The sequence below is a fragment of the Balaenoptera musculus genome, chromosome 17 (genome assembly GCF_009873245.2).
Source record: "Balaenoptera musculus isolate JJ_BM4_2016_0621 chromosome 17, mBalMus1.pri.v3, whole genome shotgun sequence".
Classification (NCBI taxonomy): Eukaryota; Metazoa; Chordata; class Mammalia; order Artiodactyla; family Balaenopteridae; genus Balaenoptera; species Balaenoptera musculus.
Genome location: NC_045801.1, coordinates 69,070,759 through 69,090,295, shown reverse-complemented (window position 1 = coordinate 69,090,295; position 19,537 = coordinate 69,070,759). Strand labels below are relative to the sequence as shown.

The 19,537-nt window shown below is 41.9% G+C and overlaps 1 protein-coding gene across 2 annotated transcripts in view; it reads right to left on the bottom strand.

Moving 5' to 3' along the window:
- Window positions 1–19,537, bottom strand: part of PDE7A (phosphodiesterase 7A) — a 349,141-nt gene that overhangs the window by 210,772 nt on the left and 118,832 nt on the right. For both annotated transcript variants that reach the window (XM_036830353.1, XM_036830356.1), the window contains exon 3: window positions 9,731–9,835. In XM_036830353.1, the coding sequence (XP_036686248.1) occupies window positions 9,731–9,835 (105 nt within the window). The remainder of the gene's footprint in view (window positions 1–9,730; window positions 9,836–19,537) is intronic.

Sequence of the window (19,537 nt, the reverse complement as noted above, 5' to 3'; positions counted from 1 at the left end):
CTTTGCCTTGGTCATTTTCTCCTCACCTGACATCCTGACATCCTGCATTCATGGGTCCATTTCTGTCTCCTCCCACTGGAACTGTATAAGCTTCATGAGGGAACACCTTTCTTTTCTTCACTACTGTATCCTCACTCCCTGGAATGGTGCCTGGTATAAGGCAGGTGCTCAGTAACTATTTCAATGAATGAATGACTGAAGGCAGACACTGAAATTGGATGCTTGAAACTACGATCTTGATCAGTACTTCATTTCAATGGAGTAACCATTATTGTTGGACCATATAAGAAATTATGAAAGCAAACAGCCTATTGCATTTAATTTTGCTGCATTTAACTACAGACTAAACTTATGTTTATAAACTTCTGATATTGGAGTACATTTTCCTCTTATTTACCCTTTTGATCCCCATTAACCTATTCTAAAATATGTTACTGCTTACTCAGTAATATTTTATCTGCAGGGTAAATAAGACAGACAGGGCTTCCCTGGTGGCGAAGCGGTTAAGAATCCGCCTGCCAATGCAGGAGACATGGGTTCGAGCCCTCTTCCCAGAAGATCCCACATGCCGCGGCGCAAGTAAGCCCGTGTGTCACAACTACTGAGCCTGAGCTCTAGAGCCCGTGAGCCACAACTACTGAAACACGTGGGCCTAGAGCCCATGCTCCGCAACAAGAGAAGCCACTGCAATGAGAAGCCCGTGCACCACAACGAAGAGTAGCCCCGGCTCGCCACAACTAGAGAAAACCCGCGCGCAGCAATGAAGACCCAACACAGCCAAAAATAAACAAACAAACAAATAAATAAGACAGAACGTCTGCCTCCTACACCCACATAATGAATCATAAAAGTACAGAGCCACGGGGGCTTCCCTGGTGGCGCAGTGGTTGAGAATCTGCCTGCTAATGCAGGGGACACGGGTTCGAGCCCTGGTCTGGGAAGATCCCACGTGCCGCAGAGCAACTAGGCCCGTGAGCCACAACTACTGAGCCTGCGTGTCTGGAGCCTGTGCTCTGCAACAAGAGAGGCCGCGATGGTGAGAGGCCCGCGCACCGCGATGAAGAGTGGCCCCCACTTGCCACAATTAGAGAAAGCCCTCGCACAGAAACGAAGACCCAACACAGCCAAAAATAAATAAATTAATTAATAAATTAAAAAAAAAAAAAAAAAGTACAGAGCCACGTTACGTATAGCAAATGCAGACCTCTTCAAGCACACTCATGTTTAATCTTTATTATTATTATTAATTAATTAATTAATTTTTTTAAACAGCAGGTTATTAGTTACCTATTTTATACATATTAGTGTATACATGTCAATCCCAATCTCCCAAATCATCACACCACCACCCCTACCCGCCGCTTTCCCCGCTTGGTGTCCATACGTTCGTTCTCTACATCTGTGTCTCTATTTCTGCCTTGCAAACTGGTTCATCTGTACCATTTTTCTAGGTTCCACATATATGCGTTAATATACAATATTTGTTTTTCTCTTTCTGACTTACTTTACTCTGTATGACAGTCTCTAGATTCATCCACATCTCTACAAATGACCCAATTTCGTTCCTTTTTATGGCTGAGTAATATTCCATCGTATATATGTACCACATCTTCTTTATCCATTTGTCTGTTGATAGGCATTTAGGTTGCTTCCATGACCTGGCTATTGTAAATAGTGTTGCAATGAACACTGGGGTGCATGTGTCTTTTTGAATTATGGTTTTCTCTGGGTATATGCCCAGTAGTGGGATTGCTGGGTCATATGGTAGTTCTATTTTGAGTTTTTCAAGGACCCTCCATACTGTTCTCCAAAGTGGCTGTATCAATTTACATTCCCACCAGTAGAGCAACAGGGGTCCCTTTTCTCCACACCCTCTCCAGCATTTGCTGTTTGTAGATTCTGTGATGATGCCCATTCTAACTGGTGTAAGGTGATACCTCATTGTAGTTTTGATTTGCATTTCTCTAATAATTAGTGATGTTGAGCAGCTTTTCACGTGCTTCTTGGCCATCTGTATGTCCTCTTTGGAGAAATGTCTATTTAGGTCTTCTGCTCATTTTTTGATTGGGTTGTTTGTTTTTTTAATATTGAGCTGCATGAGCTGTTTATTTTTTTGGAGATTAATCCTTTGTCTATTGACTCATTTGCAAATACTTTTTCCCACTCTGAGGGTTCTCTTTTCGTCTTGTTTGTAGTTTCCTTTGATTTGCAAAAGATTTTAAGTTTCATTAGGTCCCATTTGCTTATTTTTGTTTTTATTTCCATTACTCTAGGAGGCGGACCAAAAAAGATCTTGCTGTGATTTATATCAAAGAGTGTTCTTCCTATGTTTTCCTCTAAGAGTTTTATAGTGTCCGGTCTTACATTTAGGTCTCTAATCCATTTTGAGTTTATTTTTGTGTATGGTGTTAGGGAGTGTTCTAATTTCATTCTTTTACATGTAGCTGCCCAGTTTTCCCAGCACCACTTATGGAAGAGACTGTCTTTTCTCCATTGTATATCCTTGCCTCTTTTGTCATAGATTAGTTGACCATAGGTGTGTGGGTTTATCTCTGGGCTTTCTATCCTGTGCCATTGATCTATATTTCTGTTTTTGTGCCAGTACCATATTGTCTTGATTACTGCAGCTTTGTAGTATAGTCTGAAGTCATGGAGTCTGATTCCTCCAGCTCCGTTTTTCTTCCTCAAGACTGCTTTTGCTATTCGGGGTCTATTCTGTCTCCATACAAATTTTAAGATTTTTTGCTTTAGTTCTGTAAAAAATGCCACTGGTAATTTGATAGGGATTGCATTGAATCTGTAGATTGCTTTGGGCAGTATAGTCATTTTCACAATATTGATTCCTCCAATCCAAGAACACCGTATATCTCTCCATCTGTCTGTGTCATCTTTGATTTCTTTCATCAGTGTCTTATAGTTTTCTGAGTACAGGTCTTTTACCTCTTTAGGTAGGTTTATTCCTAGGTATTTTATTCTTTTTGTTGCAATGGTAATGGGATTGTTTCCTTAATTTCTCTTTCCGATCTTCCGTCGTTAGGGTATAGGAATGCAAGAGATTTCTGTGCATTAATTTTGTATCCAGTAACTTTACCAAATTCATTGATTAGCTCTAGTAGTTTTCTGGTGGTATCTTTAGGATTCTCTATGTATAGTATCATGTCATCTGCAAACAGTGAAAGTTTTACTTCTTTTCCAATTTGTATTCCTTTTATTTCTTTTTCTGCTCTGATTGCTGTGGCTAGGACTTCCAAAACTATGTTGAATAATAGTGGCCAGAGTGGACATCCTTGTCTTGTTCCTGATCTTAGAGGAAATGCTTTCAGTTTTTCACCATTGAGAATGATGCTTGCTGTGGGTTTGTCATATGTGGCCTTTATTATGTTGAGGTAGGTTCCCTCTATGCCCACTGTCTGGAGAGTTTTTATCATAAATGGGTGTTGAATTTTGTCAAAAGCTTTTTATGCATCTATTGAGATGATCATATGGCTTTTATTCTTTTATTTGTTAATATGGTGTATCACATTGATTGATTTGTGTATATTGAAAAATCCTTGCATCCCTGGGATAAATCCAACTTGATCCTGGTGTATGATCCTTTTAATGTGTTGTTAGATTCTGTTTGCTAGTATTTTGTTGAGGATTTTTGCATCTATAGTGATATTAGTCTGTAATATTCTTTTTTTGTAGTATCTTTGTCTGATTTTGGTATCAGGGTGATGGTGGCCTCATAGAATGAGTTTGGGAGTGTTCCTTCCTCTGCAATTTTTTGGAAGAGTTTGAGGAGGATGGGTGTTAGCTCTTCTCTAAATGTTTGAGAGAATTCACCTGTGAAGCCATCTGGTCCTGGACTTTTGTGTGTTGGAAGATTTTTAATCACAGTTTCAATTTCATTACTTGTGATTGGTCTGTTCATATTTTCTATTTTTTCCTGGTTCAGTCTTGGAAGGTTATACCTTTCTAAGAATTTGTGCATTTCTTCCAGGTTGTCCATTTTATTGGCATAGAGTTGCTTGTAGTAGTCTCTTAGGATGCTTTGTATTTCTGCAGTGTCTGTTGTAATTTCTCCTCTTTCATTTCTAATTTTATTGATTTGAGTCATCTCCCTTTTTCTTGATGAGTCTGGCTAATGGTTTATCAATTTTGTTTATCTTCTCAAAGAACCAGCTTTTCGTTTTATTGATCTTTGCTATTGTTTTCTTTGTTTCTATTTCATTTATTTCTGCTCTGATCTTTATGATTTCTTTCCTTCTGCTAACTTTGGGTTTTGTTTGTTCTTCTTTCTCTAGTTCCTTTAGGTGTAAGGTTAGATTGTTTATTTGAGATGTTTGTTGTTTCTTGAGGTAGACTTGTATTGCTATAAACTTCCCTCTTAGAACTACTTTTGCTGCATCCCAAAGGTTTTGGATCATCGTGTTTTCATTGTCATTTGTCTCTAGGTATTTTTTGATTTCCTCTTTGATTTCTTCAGTGATCTCTTGGTTATTTAGTAACGTATTGTTTAGCCTCCATGTATTTGTGTTTTTTACGTTCTTTTCCCTGTAATTGATTTCTAATCTCATAGCATTATGGTCAGAAAAGATGCTTGATATGATTTCAATTTTCTTAAATTTACTGAGGCTTGATTTGTGACCCAAGATGTGATCTCTCCTGGAGAATGTTCCATGTGCACTTGAGGAGAAAGTGTAATCTGCTGGTTTTGGATGGAATGTCCTATAAATATCAATTAAATCTATCTGGTCTATTTTGTCATTTAAAGCTTGTGTTTCCTTATTAATTTTCTGTTTGGATAATCTGTGCATTGGTGTAAGTGAGGTGTTAAAGTCCCCCACTATTATTGTGTTACTGTTATTGTGTTATTGTGTTAAACTGCTATTAGCACTTGCCTTATGTAATGAGGTGTTCCTATGTTGGGTGCATATATATTTATGATTGTTATATCTTCTTCTTGGATTGATCCTGTGATCATTATGTAGTGTCCTTCCTTGTCTCTTGTAACATTCTTTATTTTAATGTCTATTTTATCTGATATGAGTATTGCTACTCCAGCTTTCTTTTGATTTCCATTTGCATGGAATATCTTTTTCCATCCCCTCACTTTCAGTCTGTATGTGTCCCTAGGTCTGAAGTGGGTCTCTTGTAGACAGCATATATATGGGTCTTGTTTTTGTATCCATTCAGTGAGCCTGTGTCTTTTGGTTGCAGCATTTAATCCATTCACGTTTAAGGTAATTATCGATATGTCTGTTCCTATTACCATTTTCTTAATTGTTTGGGGTTTGTTTTTGTAGGTCCTTTTCCTCTCTTGTGTTTCCCACTTAGAGAAGTTCCTTTAGCATTTGTTGTAGAGCTGGTTTGGTGGTGCTGAATTCTCTTAGCTTTTGCTTGTCTGTAAAGCTTTTGATTTCTCCCTCGAATCTGAATGAGATCCTTGCTGGGTAGAGTAATCTTGGTTGTAGGTTATTCCGTTTCATCACTTTATATATGTCATGCCACTCCGTTCTGGCTTGTAGAGTTTCTGCTGAGAAATCAGCTGTTAACCTTATGGGCGTTCCCTTGTGTGTTATTTGTCATTTTTCCCTTGCTGCTTTCTATAATTTTTCTTTGTCTTTAATTTTTGCCAATTTGATTACTATGTGTCTCGGCGTGTTTCTCCTTGGGTTTATCCTGTATGGGACTCTCTGCACTTCCAGGACTTGGGTAGCTATTTCCTCTCCCATGTTAGGGAAGTTTTTGACTATAATTTCTTCAAATATTTTCTCGGGTTCTGTCTCTCTCTCTTCTCCTTCTGGGACCCCTATAATGCGAATGTTGTTGTGTTTAATGTTGTCCCAGAGGTCTCTTAGGCTGTCTTCATTTCTTTTCATTCTTTTTTCTTTATTCTGTTCCGCAGCAGTGAATTCCACCATTCTGTCTTCCAGGTCACTTATCTGTTCTTCTGCCTCAGTTATTCTGCTATTGATTCCTTCTAGTGTATTGTTTATTTCAATTACTGTATTGTTCATCTCTGTTTGTTTGTTCTTTAATTCTTCTAGGTCTTTGTTAAACATTTCTTGCATCTTCTTGATCTTTGCCTCCATTCTTTTTCCGAGGTCCTAGATCATCTTCACTATCATTATTCTGAAATCTTTTTCTGGAAGGTTGCCTATCTCCACTTCATTTAGTTGTTTTTCTGGGGTTTTATGTTGTTCCTTCATCTGGTACATAGCCCTCTGCCTTTTCATCTTGTCTATCATTCTGTCAATGTGGTTTTTGTTGCACAGGCTGCAGGATTGTAGTTCTTCTTGCTTCTGCTGTCTGCCCTCTGGTGGATGAGGCTATCTAAGAGGCTTGAGCAAGTTTCCTGATGGGAGGGACTGGTGGTGGGTAGAGCTGGCTGTTGCTCTGGTGGGCAGAGCTCAGTAAAACTTTAATCCGCTTGTCTGCTGATGAGTGGGGCTGGGTTCCCTCCCTGTTGGTTGTTTGGCCTGAGGCAACTGAACACTGGAGCCTACCCGGGCTCTTTGGTGGGGCTAATGGCGGACTCTGGGAGGGCTCACGCCAACGAGTACTTCCCAGAACTTCCGCTGCCAGTGTCCTTGTCCTCACAGTGAGACAAAGCCACCCCCCCGCCTCTGCAGGAGACCCTCCAACACTAGCAGGTAGGTCTGGTTCAGTCTCCTATGGGGTCACTGCTCCTTTCCCTGGGTCCCGATGCACACACTACTTTGTGTGTGCCCTCCAAGAGTGGAGTCTCTGTTTCTCCCAGTCCTGTCAAAGTCCTGCAATCAAATTGCACTAGCTTTCAAAGTCTGATTCTCTAGGAATTCCTCCTCCCGTTGCCGGACCCACAGGTTGGGAAGCCTGACGTGGGGCTCAGAACCTTCACTCCAGTGGGTGGACTTCTGTGGTATAAGTGTTCTCTAGTTTGTGAGTTACCCACCCAGTGGTTATGGGATTTGATTTTATTGTGATTGCGCCCCTCCTACCATCTCATTGTGGCTTCTCCTTTGTCTTTGGATGTGGAGTATCTTTTTTGGTGAGTTCCAGTGTCTTCCTGTTGATGATTTTTCAGCAGTTAGTTGTGATTCCGGCGCTCTCCGAAGGGGTAGTGAGAGCACGTCCTTCTACTCTGCCATCTTGATCCAGTCTCCCCTTAATCTTTAAGTGGATCCTCTAAGCAGGGCTTTTGACAACCTGGTAGCCAAAGCGCATTTATGAATTAATGCTTTTAAAGCCACCTACTACTCAATCATGGATAACTCTATTGAAAAGTTTTTTTCTCCTGTCTAATGGGAAGTTCCAAGATGATACCGTGGAAAAATATACATCAAATGTGGGCATCTGTCATGATACATTTTAGATATTGGCTTCCCTGCTAAGTCAGAGCACCCAGAAAAGTATACATACACTTGTCATCAAAATGGATATAAAAGGATTATAAACAAGGATCAGAATAATTGAGGCTGTGGAGGGTCAGTGGTGATCCAGAATGTCCAAAGAAAATTGTGTGGGGCACTGAACAGTGGTTGGATTCTTAGATTTTTTTTTAAGCCTCCCAAGCAAGATTTAAACTTTATTCTTTAGTTACTGAAACATAAGGCAGAATCTCCTGCTGTTCTTACTCACGTCTGAACTGTTACTAAAGCTTTACAGTCAAGCCCCAAGGCCTCTCCCTCTCTCACCAGAAGCTGGATTTAGCAAATAAGATCCCTGGTCTGGAATCAGAAAACCACTCCCCTGGTCTTAGGAAAGTTACTCAACTTCTCTGAGTCTCAGTCGTCTCACCTTTTAAATACAGATAATAATAATATGTATATCATAGGTCATTGTAAATATTAAATGACATAATACACAAAAGTGCTACGATGAAGACTTGTGATTTAGTACGCACTCAATGAATTAATATTAATGATTACTTCTTCCACATTCTTTTTATACATTAACTTTTTCTCTCATTTCCTTTTCCTTTGTTTTTCCCTTACCACAGAGCCCAACTATAATTATTATTTGCAAGTATTTATTGAGCATCCATCAATTACCATTAAACAAAAGAAGAGTCAATACGTTTGTCAGGATTTACTAAGCAATTATCAGAAGCAACGGGCTGGGAGAGACTGTGTACTTGGTCCCTGCCCTGTGGGTACACAATCACACAGCCATGCAGTCGGGTTGTTCTTCCATAGCTTGGGGCAACATTGCTGTAGAATTGCTGATGATGGCTAACCTTGACAGAGTAAAGACCTGCAGTGTTTGGATTCTCAGGAAGCCCATTCCCATCTGGGAGCCAGAGGCTCCTCGGTAAGTGTTTCCTGGGATGGGGGGGTGGGAGGGGGCTCCTTTCTCTGCCTCCTAGAGTCCCTGAGCTCCGGAGAACAGGCTCTGTGAACTCTGGGGCAATGACTCTCAGGGCTGCTTCTGAGAAGTGGGCCTATCTAGAAAAAGGCTGTGCAAACCAGAGACATTGGGCTCAACTCTAGCTGGACAGCGAGCCGAGCCGCGGAAGCAGTTTCATGGGACCCCCTCTGCTCTTTTCCTGCTCACACCTTTGTTCTACCTGATCTGCTCCCCACCCCTTACCACACCCTTCACAGGACTAGCACTCCCAGGCTTCACATTTCTACTTCATCCACTCTGACATGTTGACAATTGCCTGAAGGAGCCTTGTCTTCTCTCCTTCATTTAGTACAGGCAGGGCTGCTTCCTCTGCCTTTAATATTCTGCTTGGCCCAGCTCCTATTTGTCTTCCAGACTCAGCCCAGGTGCCTCCTCTGGGCAGTCTTCCTTCGTCCCCATCCTACACCAAGGTGCTCCTCTGTGCGCCCCTGGGGTTTCAGTGCTTGTAGCCATCGTGGTCCTCAGCAGTGAGTGGGTAGCTGCCACGACTGCCTACTCTCCTGGAGGTGCTTTGAGAGGAGAGACCAGGTTTCTTTGTTTAATCTCTGCGTCCCTAACACAGCACAGTGTCTGATGCTTAGCAAGTCCTCAGACAATGTCAGTGGAACAAATTAATTAGAATCTCCGTTACGTTTCTCCCTACACACTCCGTCTGCAAGTGAGCTGCTGTCTGCTCTCCCTAAATAGTTCGATAAATTCATGCTGATAAAGTGTGCACTTTCCCCCAACTCCTTGAGTACTGGAAAGACTAATGCCTATTTGGCAATGAAAGTTTTGTAAGGAGCCTTGGAGGAAAGGGATGATGCATGTCTGAAAATTCAGTAATGACTCTGATCCGTGGTTACTGCCACATCTCTCCTGGATTCCACTTATAAAGAACTCAGGGCCTCTGAACTGCTTAGGAAAGTGGTACAAGTTTTTTAATGACTAGAAATGACCCTGTATTACTCTACATTCTTGTCAGATGAAATAAAAGAGATATTGTGAATGAGCAAACTAAACAAAACAACCACCGACTTGATTCACATACTCTCCAGCCTCCAGTTGGGGAGAAACAACTTGTTTGTTTGTTAGTTTTTTAAAATAGTGTGGACTTCCAAATGTTTCTTTTTTCTTTCCTGAGATAATATGTCCAGACATCACATGCTACATTGCCATAGGCAGCAATTACAGAAATGAATCCCAAAGAAGAATATTCGCGGGGTATCAGTGGCTGTTCGACTTGACTTCTGAGAAATCCATAGGGAGGTCCTCAGCTGAGTAATAGTGAGGATTTATTGAACATAAAACACTTCCCCGCAAACAACTAGCCCTATTGTATCCTTTAATTTTCTTCAAAATAAACTCTTCCACCTACCTTTGCTTCAGGGTGCCCTTGGTATTGATGGCTGTCGTTCCATGAGTGACAACGAGTAGAACTGGGGGACTCCAACTCCAGCCTACTTTCCAACAATATCACCACCTAGAATTTGTGAAATAAATGTAGAAAAAATGGCTTTAAAAGCTTGAATTTTTGTGAAACCTTCAAAGATGAGCATAAAAATATGCAGTGAAAACAGAATGGTTGAGATAATTCTTGTATCCCCGGGATACCTCCAAGAAAATGCCCTAGGACTTCCCTGGCGGCACAGTGGTTAAGAATCCTCCTGTCAGTGCAGGAGACACGGGTTCCAGCCCTGGTCTGGGAAGATCCCACATGCCACGGAGCAACTAAGCCCATGCGCCACAACTGCTAAGCCTGTGCTCTAGAGCCTGCGAGCCACAACTACTGAGCCCACGTGCCACAACTACTGAAGCCCGAGGGCCTAGAGCCTGTGCTCCGCAACAAGAGAAGCCACTGCAATGAGAAGCCCGCGCACCGCAACAAAGAGTAGCCCCCGCTCGTCACAACTAGAGAAAGCCCACGTGCAGCAACAAAGACCCAATGCAGCCAAAAATAAATAAATGAATAAATAAATTTATTAAAAAAAAAAAAAAAAGAAAATGCCCTAAAAATGTCACCATAAAGAGGTAAACATTATCACTATCAGCAAAGAAAAAAGAAAATTTACATAAAATTTTCTAAAGTATAAGAAGGGCTTTGCCCAGCTAAGAGGTGGTGTAATTATTGTAAACAACAGGTATGGGCTGTAGTAACAGGCCAAGATCAAATTCTGTTCCCTCACTTAGCAGCTGCATAACTTTGGGCAAATTACTTAACTCCATGAAGCCTATCTTTTCTATCTTTAATTTGGATTCCTGACTGCCTCATAAACTTATTGTTAATTCATTTGCGCAATTATTAAGTGATTATTTATTGAGCTATTACTAGAAACCAGACACCATGCTGGGTGCTAGAGATTCAGTAGTAAGATACAATGTTTTCCCTCAAGCATTTCATTGTCTAGGAGCAGAGACAGTTGAATAAATAAAATAATTGCAATACATTGTGATACCTGCCTTAATACCAGTAAGTTCAAGGTAGTACAAAGGAGAAAATGATGAGTCCATGTAGGGCCATCAAGGAAGGCTTTGAAAAAGAGATGAAGTTTAAGTATCCCCTAAGGTTTAACAGAAGAGCTGAGGTAGGGAATAGAAAGATATTGAATGCAAACACAATGGAATGCTCAATGGCATGATGCGAGAAACTTTGAAACTTCAAGAGTTTAGGAAGCATCAAGTGGCTCAGCATGTCGATACATTTAAGTATCAGGAGAGGACTGGTGACCATCCGGATGAGAGGGCTTAGCGAAGGAAGGATGACACCCAGGTTTCTGTAGTGGGTGACTAAGTTGAGGCTGATGTCTTACTGAGGGACCTAAGAGGAGGGACATTAAGAAGAAGGGATGATGAAGATAAAGAGGCAACTTTGGGACAAGGTGACTGTGAGGGTTCTGTGAAATGTCTGGATGAAATGTCTTGTAAGCAGTTTAATGTACTGGTCTGGAGCTCAGAAGAGAGAACTGACCTGGAAAATCAGGTCTGGAGCCCAGAGCCTCATATGTAAGACCAGACGAGCACTTGGATCTTTTCTCCCACACAGGCTGGCCTCAAGGAAAATGAGGAAGTCTGAGTTGTGGGGCTGGTGTCCAAGGGGGAATCAGTGCTTCAGTTCGCAGTCTTGGGGGGAGGAGTTGTAAGCTTGAGAAACCCTGTGGTCCATCTTTAAAGCAAAACTGCTGTCATAATCTGCCAAAACCCACAAGTACCGTCAAAATTATTCGTTACTCGCTTTCACTTCTTTAACATTTTGAACACAGACCATAGCAATACCTCTTAAAAGCCTCGTCTCTTTCCCATTTATGTCCCTCTCATCACAAACTGCTCCTCCAACCCTCATACATGTCCTGAAAAGCCTTCCCCGACCCCAGTCTCCACATCTCCTGTTCCCATCTCCCTCCCACTTCCCCAAAGATGAGTCTGGTAAGGCAAGAGAGGCTTCTCTGGGGGGTGAGGGAGGAGAAGAAATAAAACCTGCAAAGTCAGGATCCTTTTAGAGGCCAGGAAGAGGGGAAAGGTTGGAAGGACTCATGCATTAATAATTGTGTTCTTGTTACAGTAGACTCAAAAACCAGGCTGATCATCTAAATAAGTCATGCATGCAAAGAGGCTTAGCAGAGAGCAAGGATCCTGTTCCAGGAAGTGGGATGGAAACCAAACAAGAGAAGAAGGTTCTAAGCAGTGGATGAATGGTGTTGTCTAGAGAAATTCCCTAGGCTGCAGGGAATTGCTGCAGCAACTTGTATAGGTTCTAGTGATCTCTGACACCAGGAGAAAGGAGCCATTAAAGGTCCTGGTGAGGCCTGGACATCACTGGAAGAGGTATAGAATGAGAAGAAAATAAGAGTCAGGACAGAAGCTTAGGGAGCAGATTGTAGGGGAAAGTCAATGAAGTGTTCTGGTGAGAATCTGTCAGGAGGTGGAAGAGAACCAGGAGTGTGTGGTGTCCTGGAAATTAGGAAGCAGTTTTTAAGGAGACAGTGTCAAGTGTGTGTCCCATACTCATCAAGTTTGATGAGCAATGGAAAGTATCCACTGGATTTGGTAATTGGGAGGTCACTGGTAACCTTAGCAAAAGCATCTTTAGCGAAATGGTGGAAGCAAAAGGCAAACTGCAGTGTGTTCATAGAGAGGGAAAGATGAGAAACTCGAGACACGAGGACAACTGTCCTGGGAAGCCTGTCTGAGGCCAGGAGGCAAGACAGCAGCTAGAGGAGTTTTCCCCTCCTCTCTTCTTCCCCTCTCCCTCCCTCCTTTCCTTCTGGACGGGCAAGACTTGGACCTCTTTAAAGGCTCTTGGGTAGGATCTTATGGAAAAGAGTCTAAAGTCCAGAAAGGAAATGACAGAGAAGGAGGGTGGGTGAGGGGGAGAACAGATGGAGGGATTCACCTTGAATGAGAAGAAGGAATACCCCTTCTTCTGAGAGTGGAGGAAGGAAGGAAAGTGGCACATACAGGAAGGTTTTAGTGGGAAAGCAGGAGGTGGTCAGCCAGGAAGTTGAAGGAGTTTCTGTCTGCTAGCCTTCAAGTTCTCTGCAAGGCAGTTGGCAAGGTCATCTGCTGAGAGTAAGGTATGGAGGCAGGAGCTGGGTAGAGGGACATAGTGAGAGGTTTGGAACAGTGACAGCAGGGAATGGGATAGGGGAGAGAAGATACATGGCAAAAGGCTCGAGTGTGTGGGACCACACGTTAGAGACACCTAGCATATTTGAGACTTATAGTATATTTTTCCCCAGCTGCACCTGGATGAGGTGCAGAGATGCTATCATGAGATGCGTTCAGGGACAGCAGGTTGAGACAGGTGAGGCCTTCGATAAATATCGGCTCCCCCACTACGAAGTACAGGTTGGTAGTATAGAAAAACATGCAGTTGTGACTTTCCAATGAGAAGAAAATGTTTTCATTTGGTGATGTTAATGTCAAGACCATGAAGGTCTTCTAAGATGGTTGGTTTCAAGTTTGGAGAGATAAACTGTAATATCAGGTGGTGCCACTTGGTTACTGGACCTGGGGTTGTGACTGCTCTTATCCTGAGAACACAAAAGGGGTAATCAACTCCCTTTTTGCCCTGCTCAAGTCATGGGAGACAAAAGAACCCCAACAAGTCCAATTCTATTGCCCTTGCAGACAACCTTCAACATTCTAGAAAGCAGTAGGACAGTGACTTCTGGGGAATATGCTCACAGAGTGTCCACATACAAGGCCATTTCTTACGATTATTTCATGAAGGCAGAAATATTTCTTTTTTAGAAAAGAGATTAGAATTCAGATGAGGCAGGCTAAACGTAACAGAGCAAGAGCCAGAATCAACCAATTTGTCCTCTTTTGCCTGGCTAAGAAAGTGAACCAAACTTCCAGCAGATACAAGTCAAAGCAGGAGAGGGACATGGGGGTGAATCAGACACACCCCCCAGAAGGTACTGAAAGGACTTAAAAGTAGGGCTGAGGCTTCCTTGAAGAAGAAGAAATTCTACCTGTGAATAGCAGCTTCACTCTGTGCCCCAAACCCCAGGCTACCCTTCCTTATGGATTTTGGATTCTCCTAGTCAGCTCCCATAATCCTGTAAACCAATTGCAACAAATCTCTCTTTTTTAAATTGAAGTATAGTTTCAGGTGTATAGCATAGTGGTTCAGTATTTTTACAGACTATACTCCATTAAAATTTATTACAAGATAATGGCTATAATTCCCTGTGCTATACAACATATCCTTGTTGCTTATCTATTTTATACATAGTATTTATATCTCTTAATCCCATACCCCTAATTTGCCCCTCCCCCGGTCCCTCTCCCCTTTGGTAAGTAGTTTGTTCTCTGTATCTGTGAGTCTGTTTCTGTTTTGTGTATACATTCATTTGTATTATTTTTTAGATTCCACATATAAGTGATATCACAGAGTGTTTGTCTTTCTCTGTCTGACTTATTTCACTCAGCATAATCTTCTCTAGGTCCATCCGCGTTGCTGCAAATGGCAGAAATTCATTCTTTTTTATGGCTGAGTTCCATATATTATATATATATATATATGTGCCACATCTTCTTTATCCATTCATCTGTCGATGGGCATTTGATTTGCTTCCATATCTTGGCTACTGTAAATAATGCTGCTCTGAACACTGGGGTGCATGTATCTTTTCGAACTAGTGTTTTCATTTTCTTTGGATATATACCCCGGAGTGGAATTGCTGGATCATATGGTAGTTCTAGTTTTAGTTTTTTGAGGAACCTCCATACTGTTCTCCATAGTGGTTGCCCTAATTTACGTTCCCACCAACAGTGTACGAGGGTTCCCTTTTCTCCACATCCTCACCAACACTTGTGATTTGTAGACTTTTGGATGATAGCCATTCTGACAGGTGTGAGGTGAGAGCTCATTGTAGTTTTGATTTGCATTTCTCTAATAAACATATTTCTTGATATGTCTCCTACTGGTTTTGTTTCTCAAGAGGAACCCTGGCTGATACAGTACGTCCTTCAGATGGGTTGTGAAGATTAAATGAAGTAGTGTGTTACTGTATAAGAAGCACCTGACACAGTGCCAGGAACAACAAAACGGAGTTGCAAAATGCCAGTTACTATCATGATGGCTTGGAAAACACCAAGTTGAGTCTAGCTGACTCCCAACTTGACTCTTCACCCAGTAACTTGGTAGTTACTGGTCTGGCCTCTATCACTAATTCAATGTAACCTTGAGCAAGCCACAGCCTCTAAGGGCCCTGGTTTCCTTTCTGTAAAATGAGGGACTGTGAACCAAATGATTTTTGTACAAACTCTTTCAGCTTTGATGTTCTCTGGGTTAGTTTTGACCCAATTTATTAGATTTTTATTAGGTCGCTCTACTTCTTCCAGCCACCAGACAAGATCTTTTTCATTACTGTTACATTCAAGGCTGCCTCTATACAAATGACCCTCTAATTACTGGGTGGTTTATGGCCTGAGAATGCAAACTAAGTTTAATATTAACCTGAGCAAAGCATTTCTGTTATTTTAGTCAGTGATTATACAGCTCCTGTTCTACCCCAGAATACTGGCCATATGGGATGTAAAAAAGCATTCAATCTGTTCCCTGCCCTCAAGGAGCATAGGGAGACATCTAAAAATCCAATACTACTATGAGGGAGTATATAATCAAGTCTAAGAACCACAGGCTTTGAGAGAAAGGGGACGATAAGATCACTCTGAGCTGGAATGATCAGAAAGGCTTAGTAAAAGAGGCAGGGATTTAGATAGATGAAATGCCTATGTAAGAGATGAGAAAGAAGTTAAATCTTCTGCTCTTGCTGTGTGTCATGTATTCCAAAATTGAATGTGTGAGATTTGGGGAGCTCTTTATATTGTTGCTTGCCTTTGTCGCCGCAGATGATAGAAAGGTGGCTGCTTCATAACTTCAGGCTTTCTCTCCTGTCCTCCCTGGCATGTCCTGTGCAAGGATGAATGGGCAGCAGGTGTACCACCCTGCATGAACTTACCTGCAGACACCATGGCAACCACCATCATCCATGTATTTGGGGACCCCCCTACGGGAGATTAAGTCCCATTAAGGTGGGGTCCATGCTTCTCTTGTCTACTGCATGAATATTTATGGACTAAATCACTAAAATCACTGCTCTCCAGAATATAGGAGACATAAAGGGAAAGGTTTCCTATCTGAAACTTTCAATGGCGTTAAAACTCTAAAAATAGTGATTCTTATACTTTGGAAATTCTTTGATTTTCAATGTCAGCCCAATCTGAATCCCTGCTCCCACTCCCTGCAAAGTGTTGCTTAAACCCTATACTGGCAGGGCTTCTTATCCAAAGAGCCATTGACAGAACTACTGCCAAAAACTTGCTGGAGCTGAACAAAAAACCAGTGGGTGTGGATAGAATTAACGTTATGCTTGAATGACAAGCAAACACCAGAAGAATTAATTTTACAAGCTCACCTTTGAGATCAGATAACAGCAGCTTGACTTTTTAAAGACAATACTCATTTTTATCAGTTTAATAAATAGCTCTTAGCAACACTGACAGTTATCTTTAATGGACAGAAACAGAGAAGCCTTATTAACAGTTACATTTAAATTGTTCACTAATCTTACTTTAGTTTATTGCCTCTTTCATGATGATCTTTTGCTAAATGAGTTTAAAAAAATACTTGGTGATGTGTGTAAACAAGCCAGAAATTCACAAGACTGTGGTCTAATGAAAGCAAATAAACAGGGCTTACAAAATAATTCAGAACGCTGAAAGAGGCAGTGTTTGGGGCGTAAATACAGATTTTTACAAACAAGATGTTAATAATCATAGGTCAATATTCATATAAGGATTGCTATAAAGATTGAAGTGGAAAAAAATGTCCTCTGGATTCAGAAATGTCTCCTAGTCAATTGCAAAATAATTCTGTACATAGGTTATTAACATTTATAATCCAACAGATTTTTGCAAATGTTTACTGACCTCCAACTACGTGCAATGAATAGTTCTCAAAACATACTGCCTCCCATCAAGGCAATCAGTCATTGCATTTTTACCCAGGGCTGGACTAGGGGTAGTCCGGGTCATGTAGTGTACATACGATGTTCTTGCCTGTCCCGCCTCTACGTATTCCCCCCTCTTCTGTTAACAACACCTGAATTTTCCTTTGGGGAACCACTCTCCCCCATTCCACACTATGTGTTTCTATGGGATTGATCCCATCCTCCCAGCTCCAAGGGTATTCAGGTGATCATGACCTGCTCAGTTGTCCTTTGGCCACAGTAATTGATTTAGAGGTGGGCATAACTATAGACTGAAATAGAGATGAGTTGGTGATATAAGCCAGGCTAACAAGACTACATTCTGGGCTTCTGTTGGAAAAACATGTGCAAGAGAAGCTTTCTTCCCACAGATTGCAAGCTGTAAGGGTGATGAGCTAAGACCCTGCCTAGAAATACACCAACACAGAAGATGAAGAGGGAGACCAAGTGCTGTTGGGTATTTTCCACTTGCCTCCAGATCTCTCTCCTGCTCTCTACCAGCTGACTAAATGGACTCGATCTACCTCTCTTCCCCTTTGGCTTTGAGGTGGGAATGCTGTCAGGAGATCAGAGACATTAGATCATTTATTTCCCAGTCCCTTTCTGTGGGGTCCCCTCAGATTAACTGTCTCTCTGCTGAAGGCTATGGCTTCTGTCAGGGGACCTGTTCATATAGCTCACTGTCTTCAGGTTCCAGGATCCGTACTTGCTTTACTCCTTTAGGCCTAGAGATGGTAACGATGTCCCACTATTAACTGTTACTTGCTCTGGTACTTCAATACCCCTTGTAATTTCCCTAAACCCTGCTCTCATCTTTGTAAGTAGTGCTCTTTTTAAAATCTGCACACAACACCACCAAGGGGTGGGCAAAACACCTAAGCCACCCTCTGGCCCGACCCCTGGACACACCCCTACCCTCACCCCATACAAGGAACAAGCTTGCCACCACCCCCCGCCCCCCCCCGCCCCCCCGCTCAGGGAGTGAGCAAGCAAGAGAACCTGTTGTTTGTTCCCGCCCCCTGTTGCTGCAGCAGGGGCCCCAGTAAAGCCTTGCCTGAAAAAAAAAACCAAACACCTAATTGGATGGAGCCATCTAATACTGCCAGGACGCCAACAAATCAAATGACATTATTTGAGTTCTGGATTCAGACATACTTAAAGATAATGACACTCCTGACTTCTCAGTTACTTGAGCCAATAAATTCCCTTTTTCCTTAAGGCTGTTTGAACTGAGTTTTCTGCTGCTTACAACAGAGGGTCCTAATACAGTTTGTTAGGTTCTTTTGATTGCATAGACTTACAGGAGACTCTTAAAAAAGGGGAGGTGGCATTGTTATGGACTGAATTGGGCCCCCTCAAACTTACATGTTGAAGTCCTAACCCCCAGTACCTCAGAATGTGATTGTATTTGGAGATAGGGTCTTTAAAGAGGTAATTAGGTTAAAAGGAAGTCTTTACATGGGCCCTAACCCAATCTGACTGGTATCCTTATGAAAAGAGGAGATTAGAACACAGACATGCACAGAAGGAGAACACTGTGAAGACACAGGGAGAAGACAGCTATCTATGAGCCAAGGAGAAACCAACCCTGCCAACACCTTGGTATCAAACTTCTAGCCTCCAGAATTGTGACAAAATAAATACCTGTTGTTTAAGCCACTTAGCCTGTGGTACTTTGTTATAGCAGCCCTAGCAAACTAACACTGACACCTATAAACTACAACTGGGAAAGACATTTCTAGAGACCAATGACTCTCTCCAGCTCTCTGAGCCAACATGGTCTTTTAGCTAAGTTATCTGTGTCCCTCTGTAAATTGCTTCCATTTACCTTTATTACTCACTGGCCAACCTTTCCATATTCCCCACAATCCAAAGGAACCTAAACTAATCGGCTTGGCTAACTACCATTGATACTACTGGAGCGAGACCTTTGCACTGATCTACCTCACGGTATTTCTGGCCAGCAGTGGGTAAACTGCTCTTGGATTATATGCCTTCATCTGGTTCCACCGGCGGCTGCCATGTGTAGGGGACAAGTACATGCTGGTTCCCTGCATAGAAAGTGGTGGGAGGGTCAGTTTCAGGGAGAAAGAGAAGCTGGATACAGCTGGTATTTGACAAGTCCAGCATTTGGTCTCCTGGGCTACTGGCATTAATAATTACAGGGAAACATGAATACCAACACATACTGCTCATATTTGGCTTCAATTTTACTGTAGTAGCCAGTTTCTCATTTGAGTTACTCACAAGACCCACTTTCTTGACCTTGAGTTTTATAAGATACCCTAGAATCCTCACAATAACCACACTGCTTTGCTTGACCCCGTTTGATGTGTTTATAACTTGAAAACAAAAAAAGCCTTGATTAAAATAATTTCCAAAGAGAACAGTAATTCTGTCCAGGGAAGAGGAATCTGTTAATGAGTAAACACAACTTTTATGGATTATTCCTGACATGCTATCAACTTCGTGACTATGCTTTGATCTCTTTACTTCCTCGTGCACAGAAATGGAAGGAATACTAAAGGACGTCTTCCACCTCCCAGTAATGCTGCCAGAGAATCTTAAGAAGGTGCCTCATGGGGTCATCTACTCCCATCTCAGACAGGAATTGTTTTCTTCTAGTTTCTGGAACCCTAAAGAAGAGAATTTTTTCACATTTCCTGAAATGTTAACTTTTTCCCCGT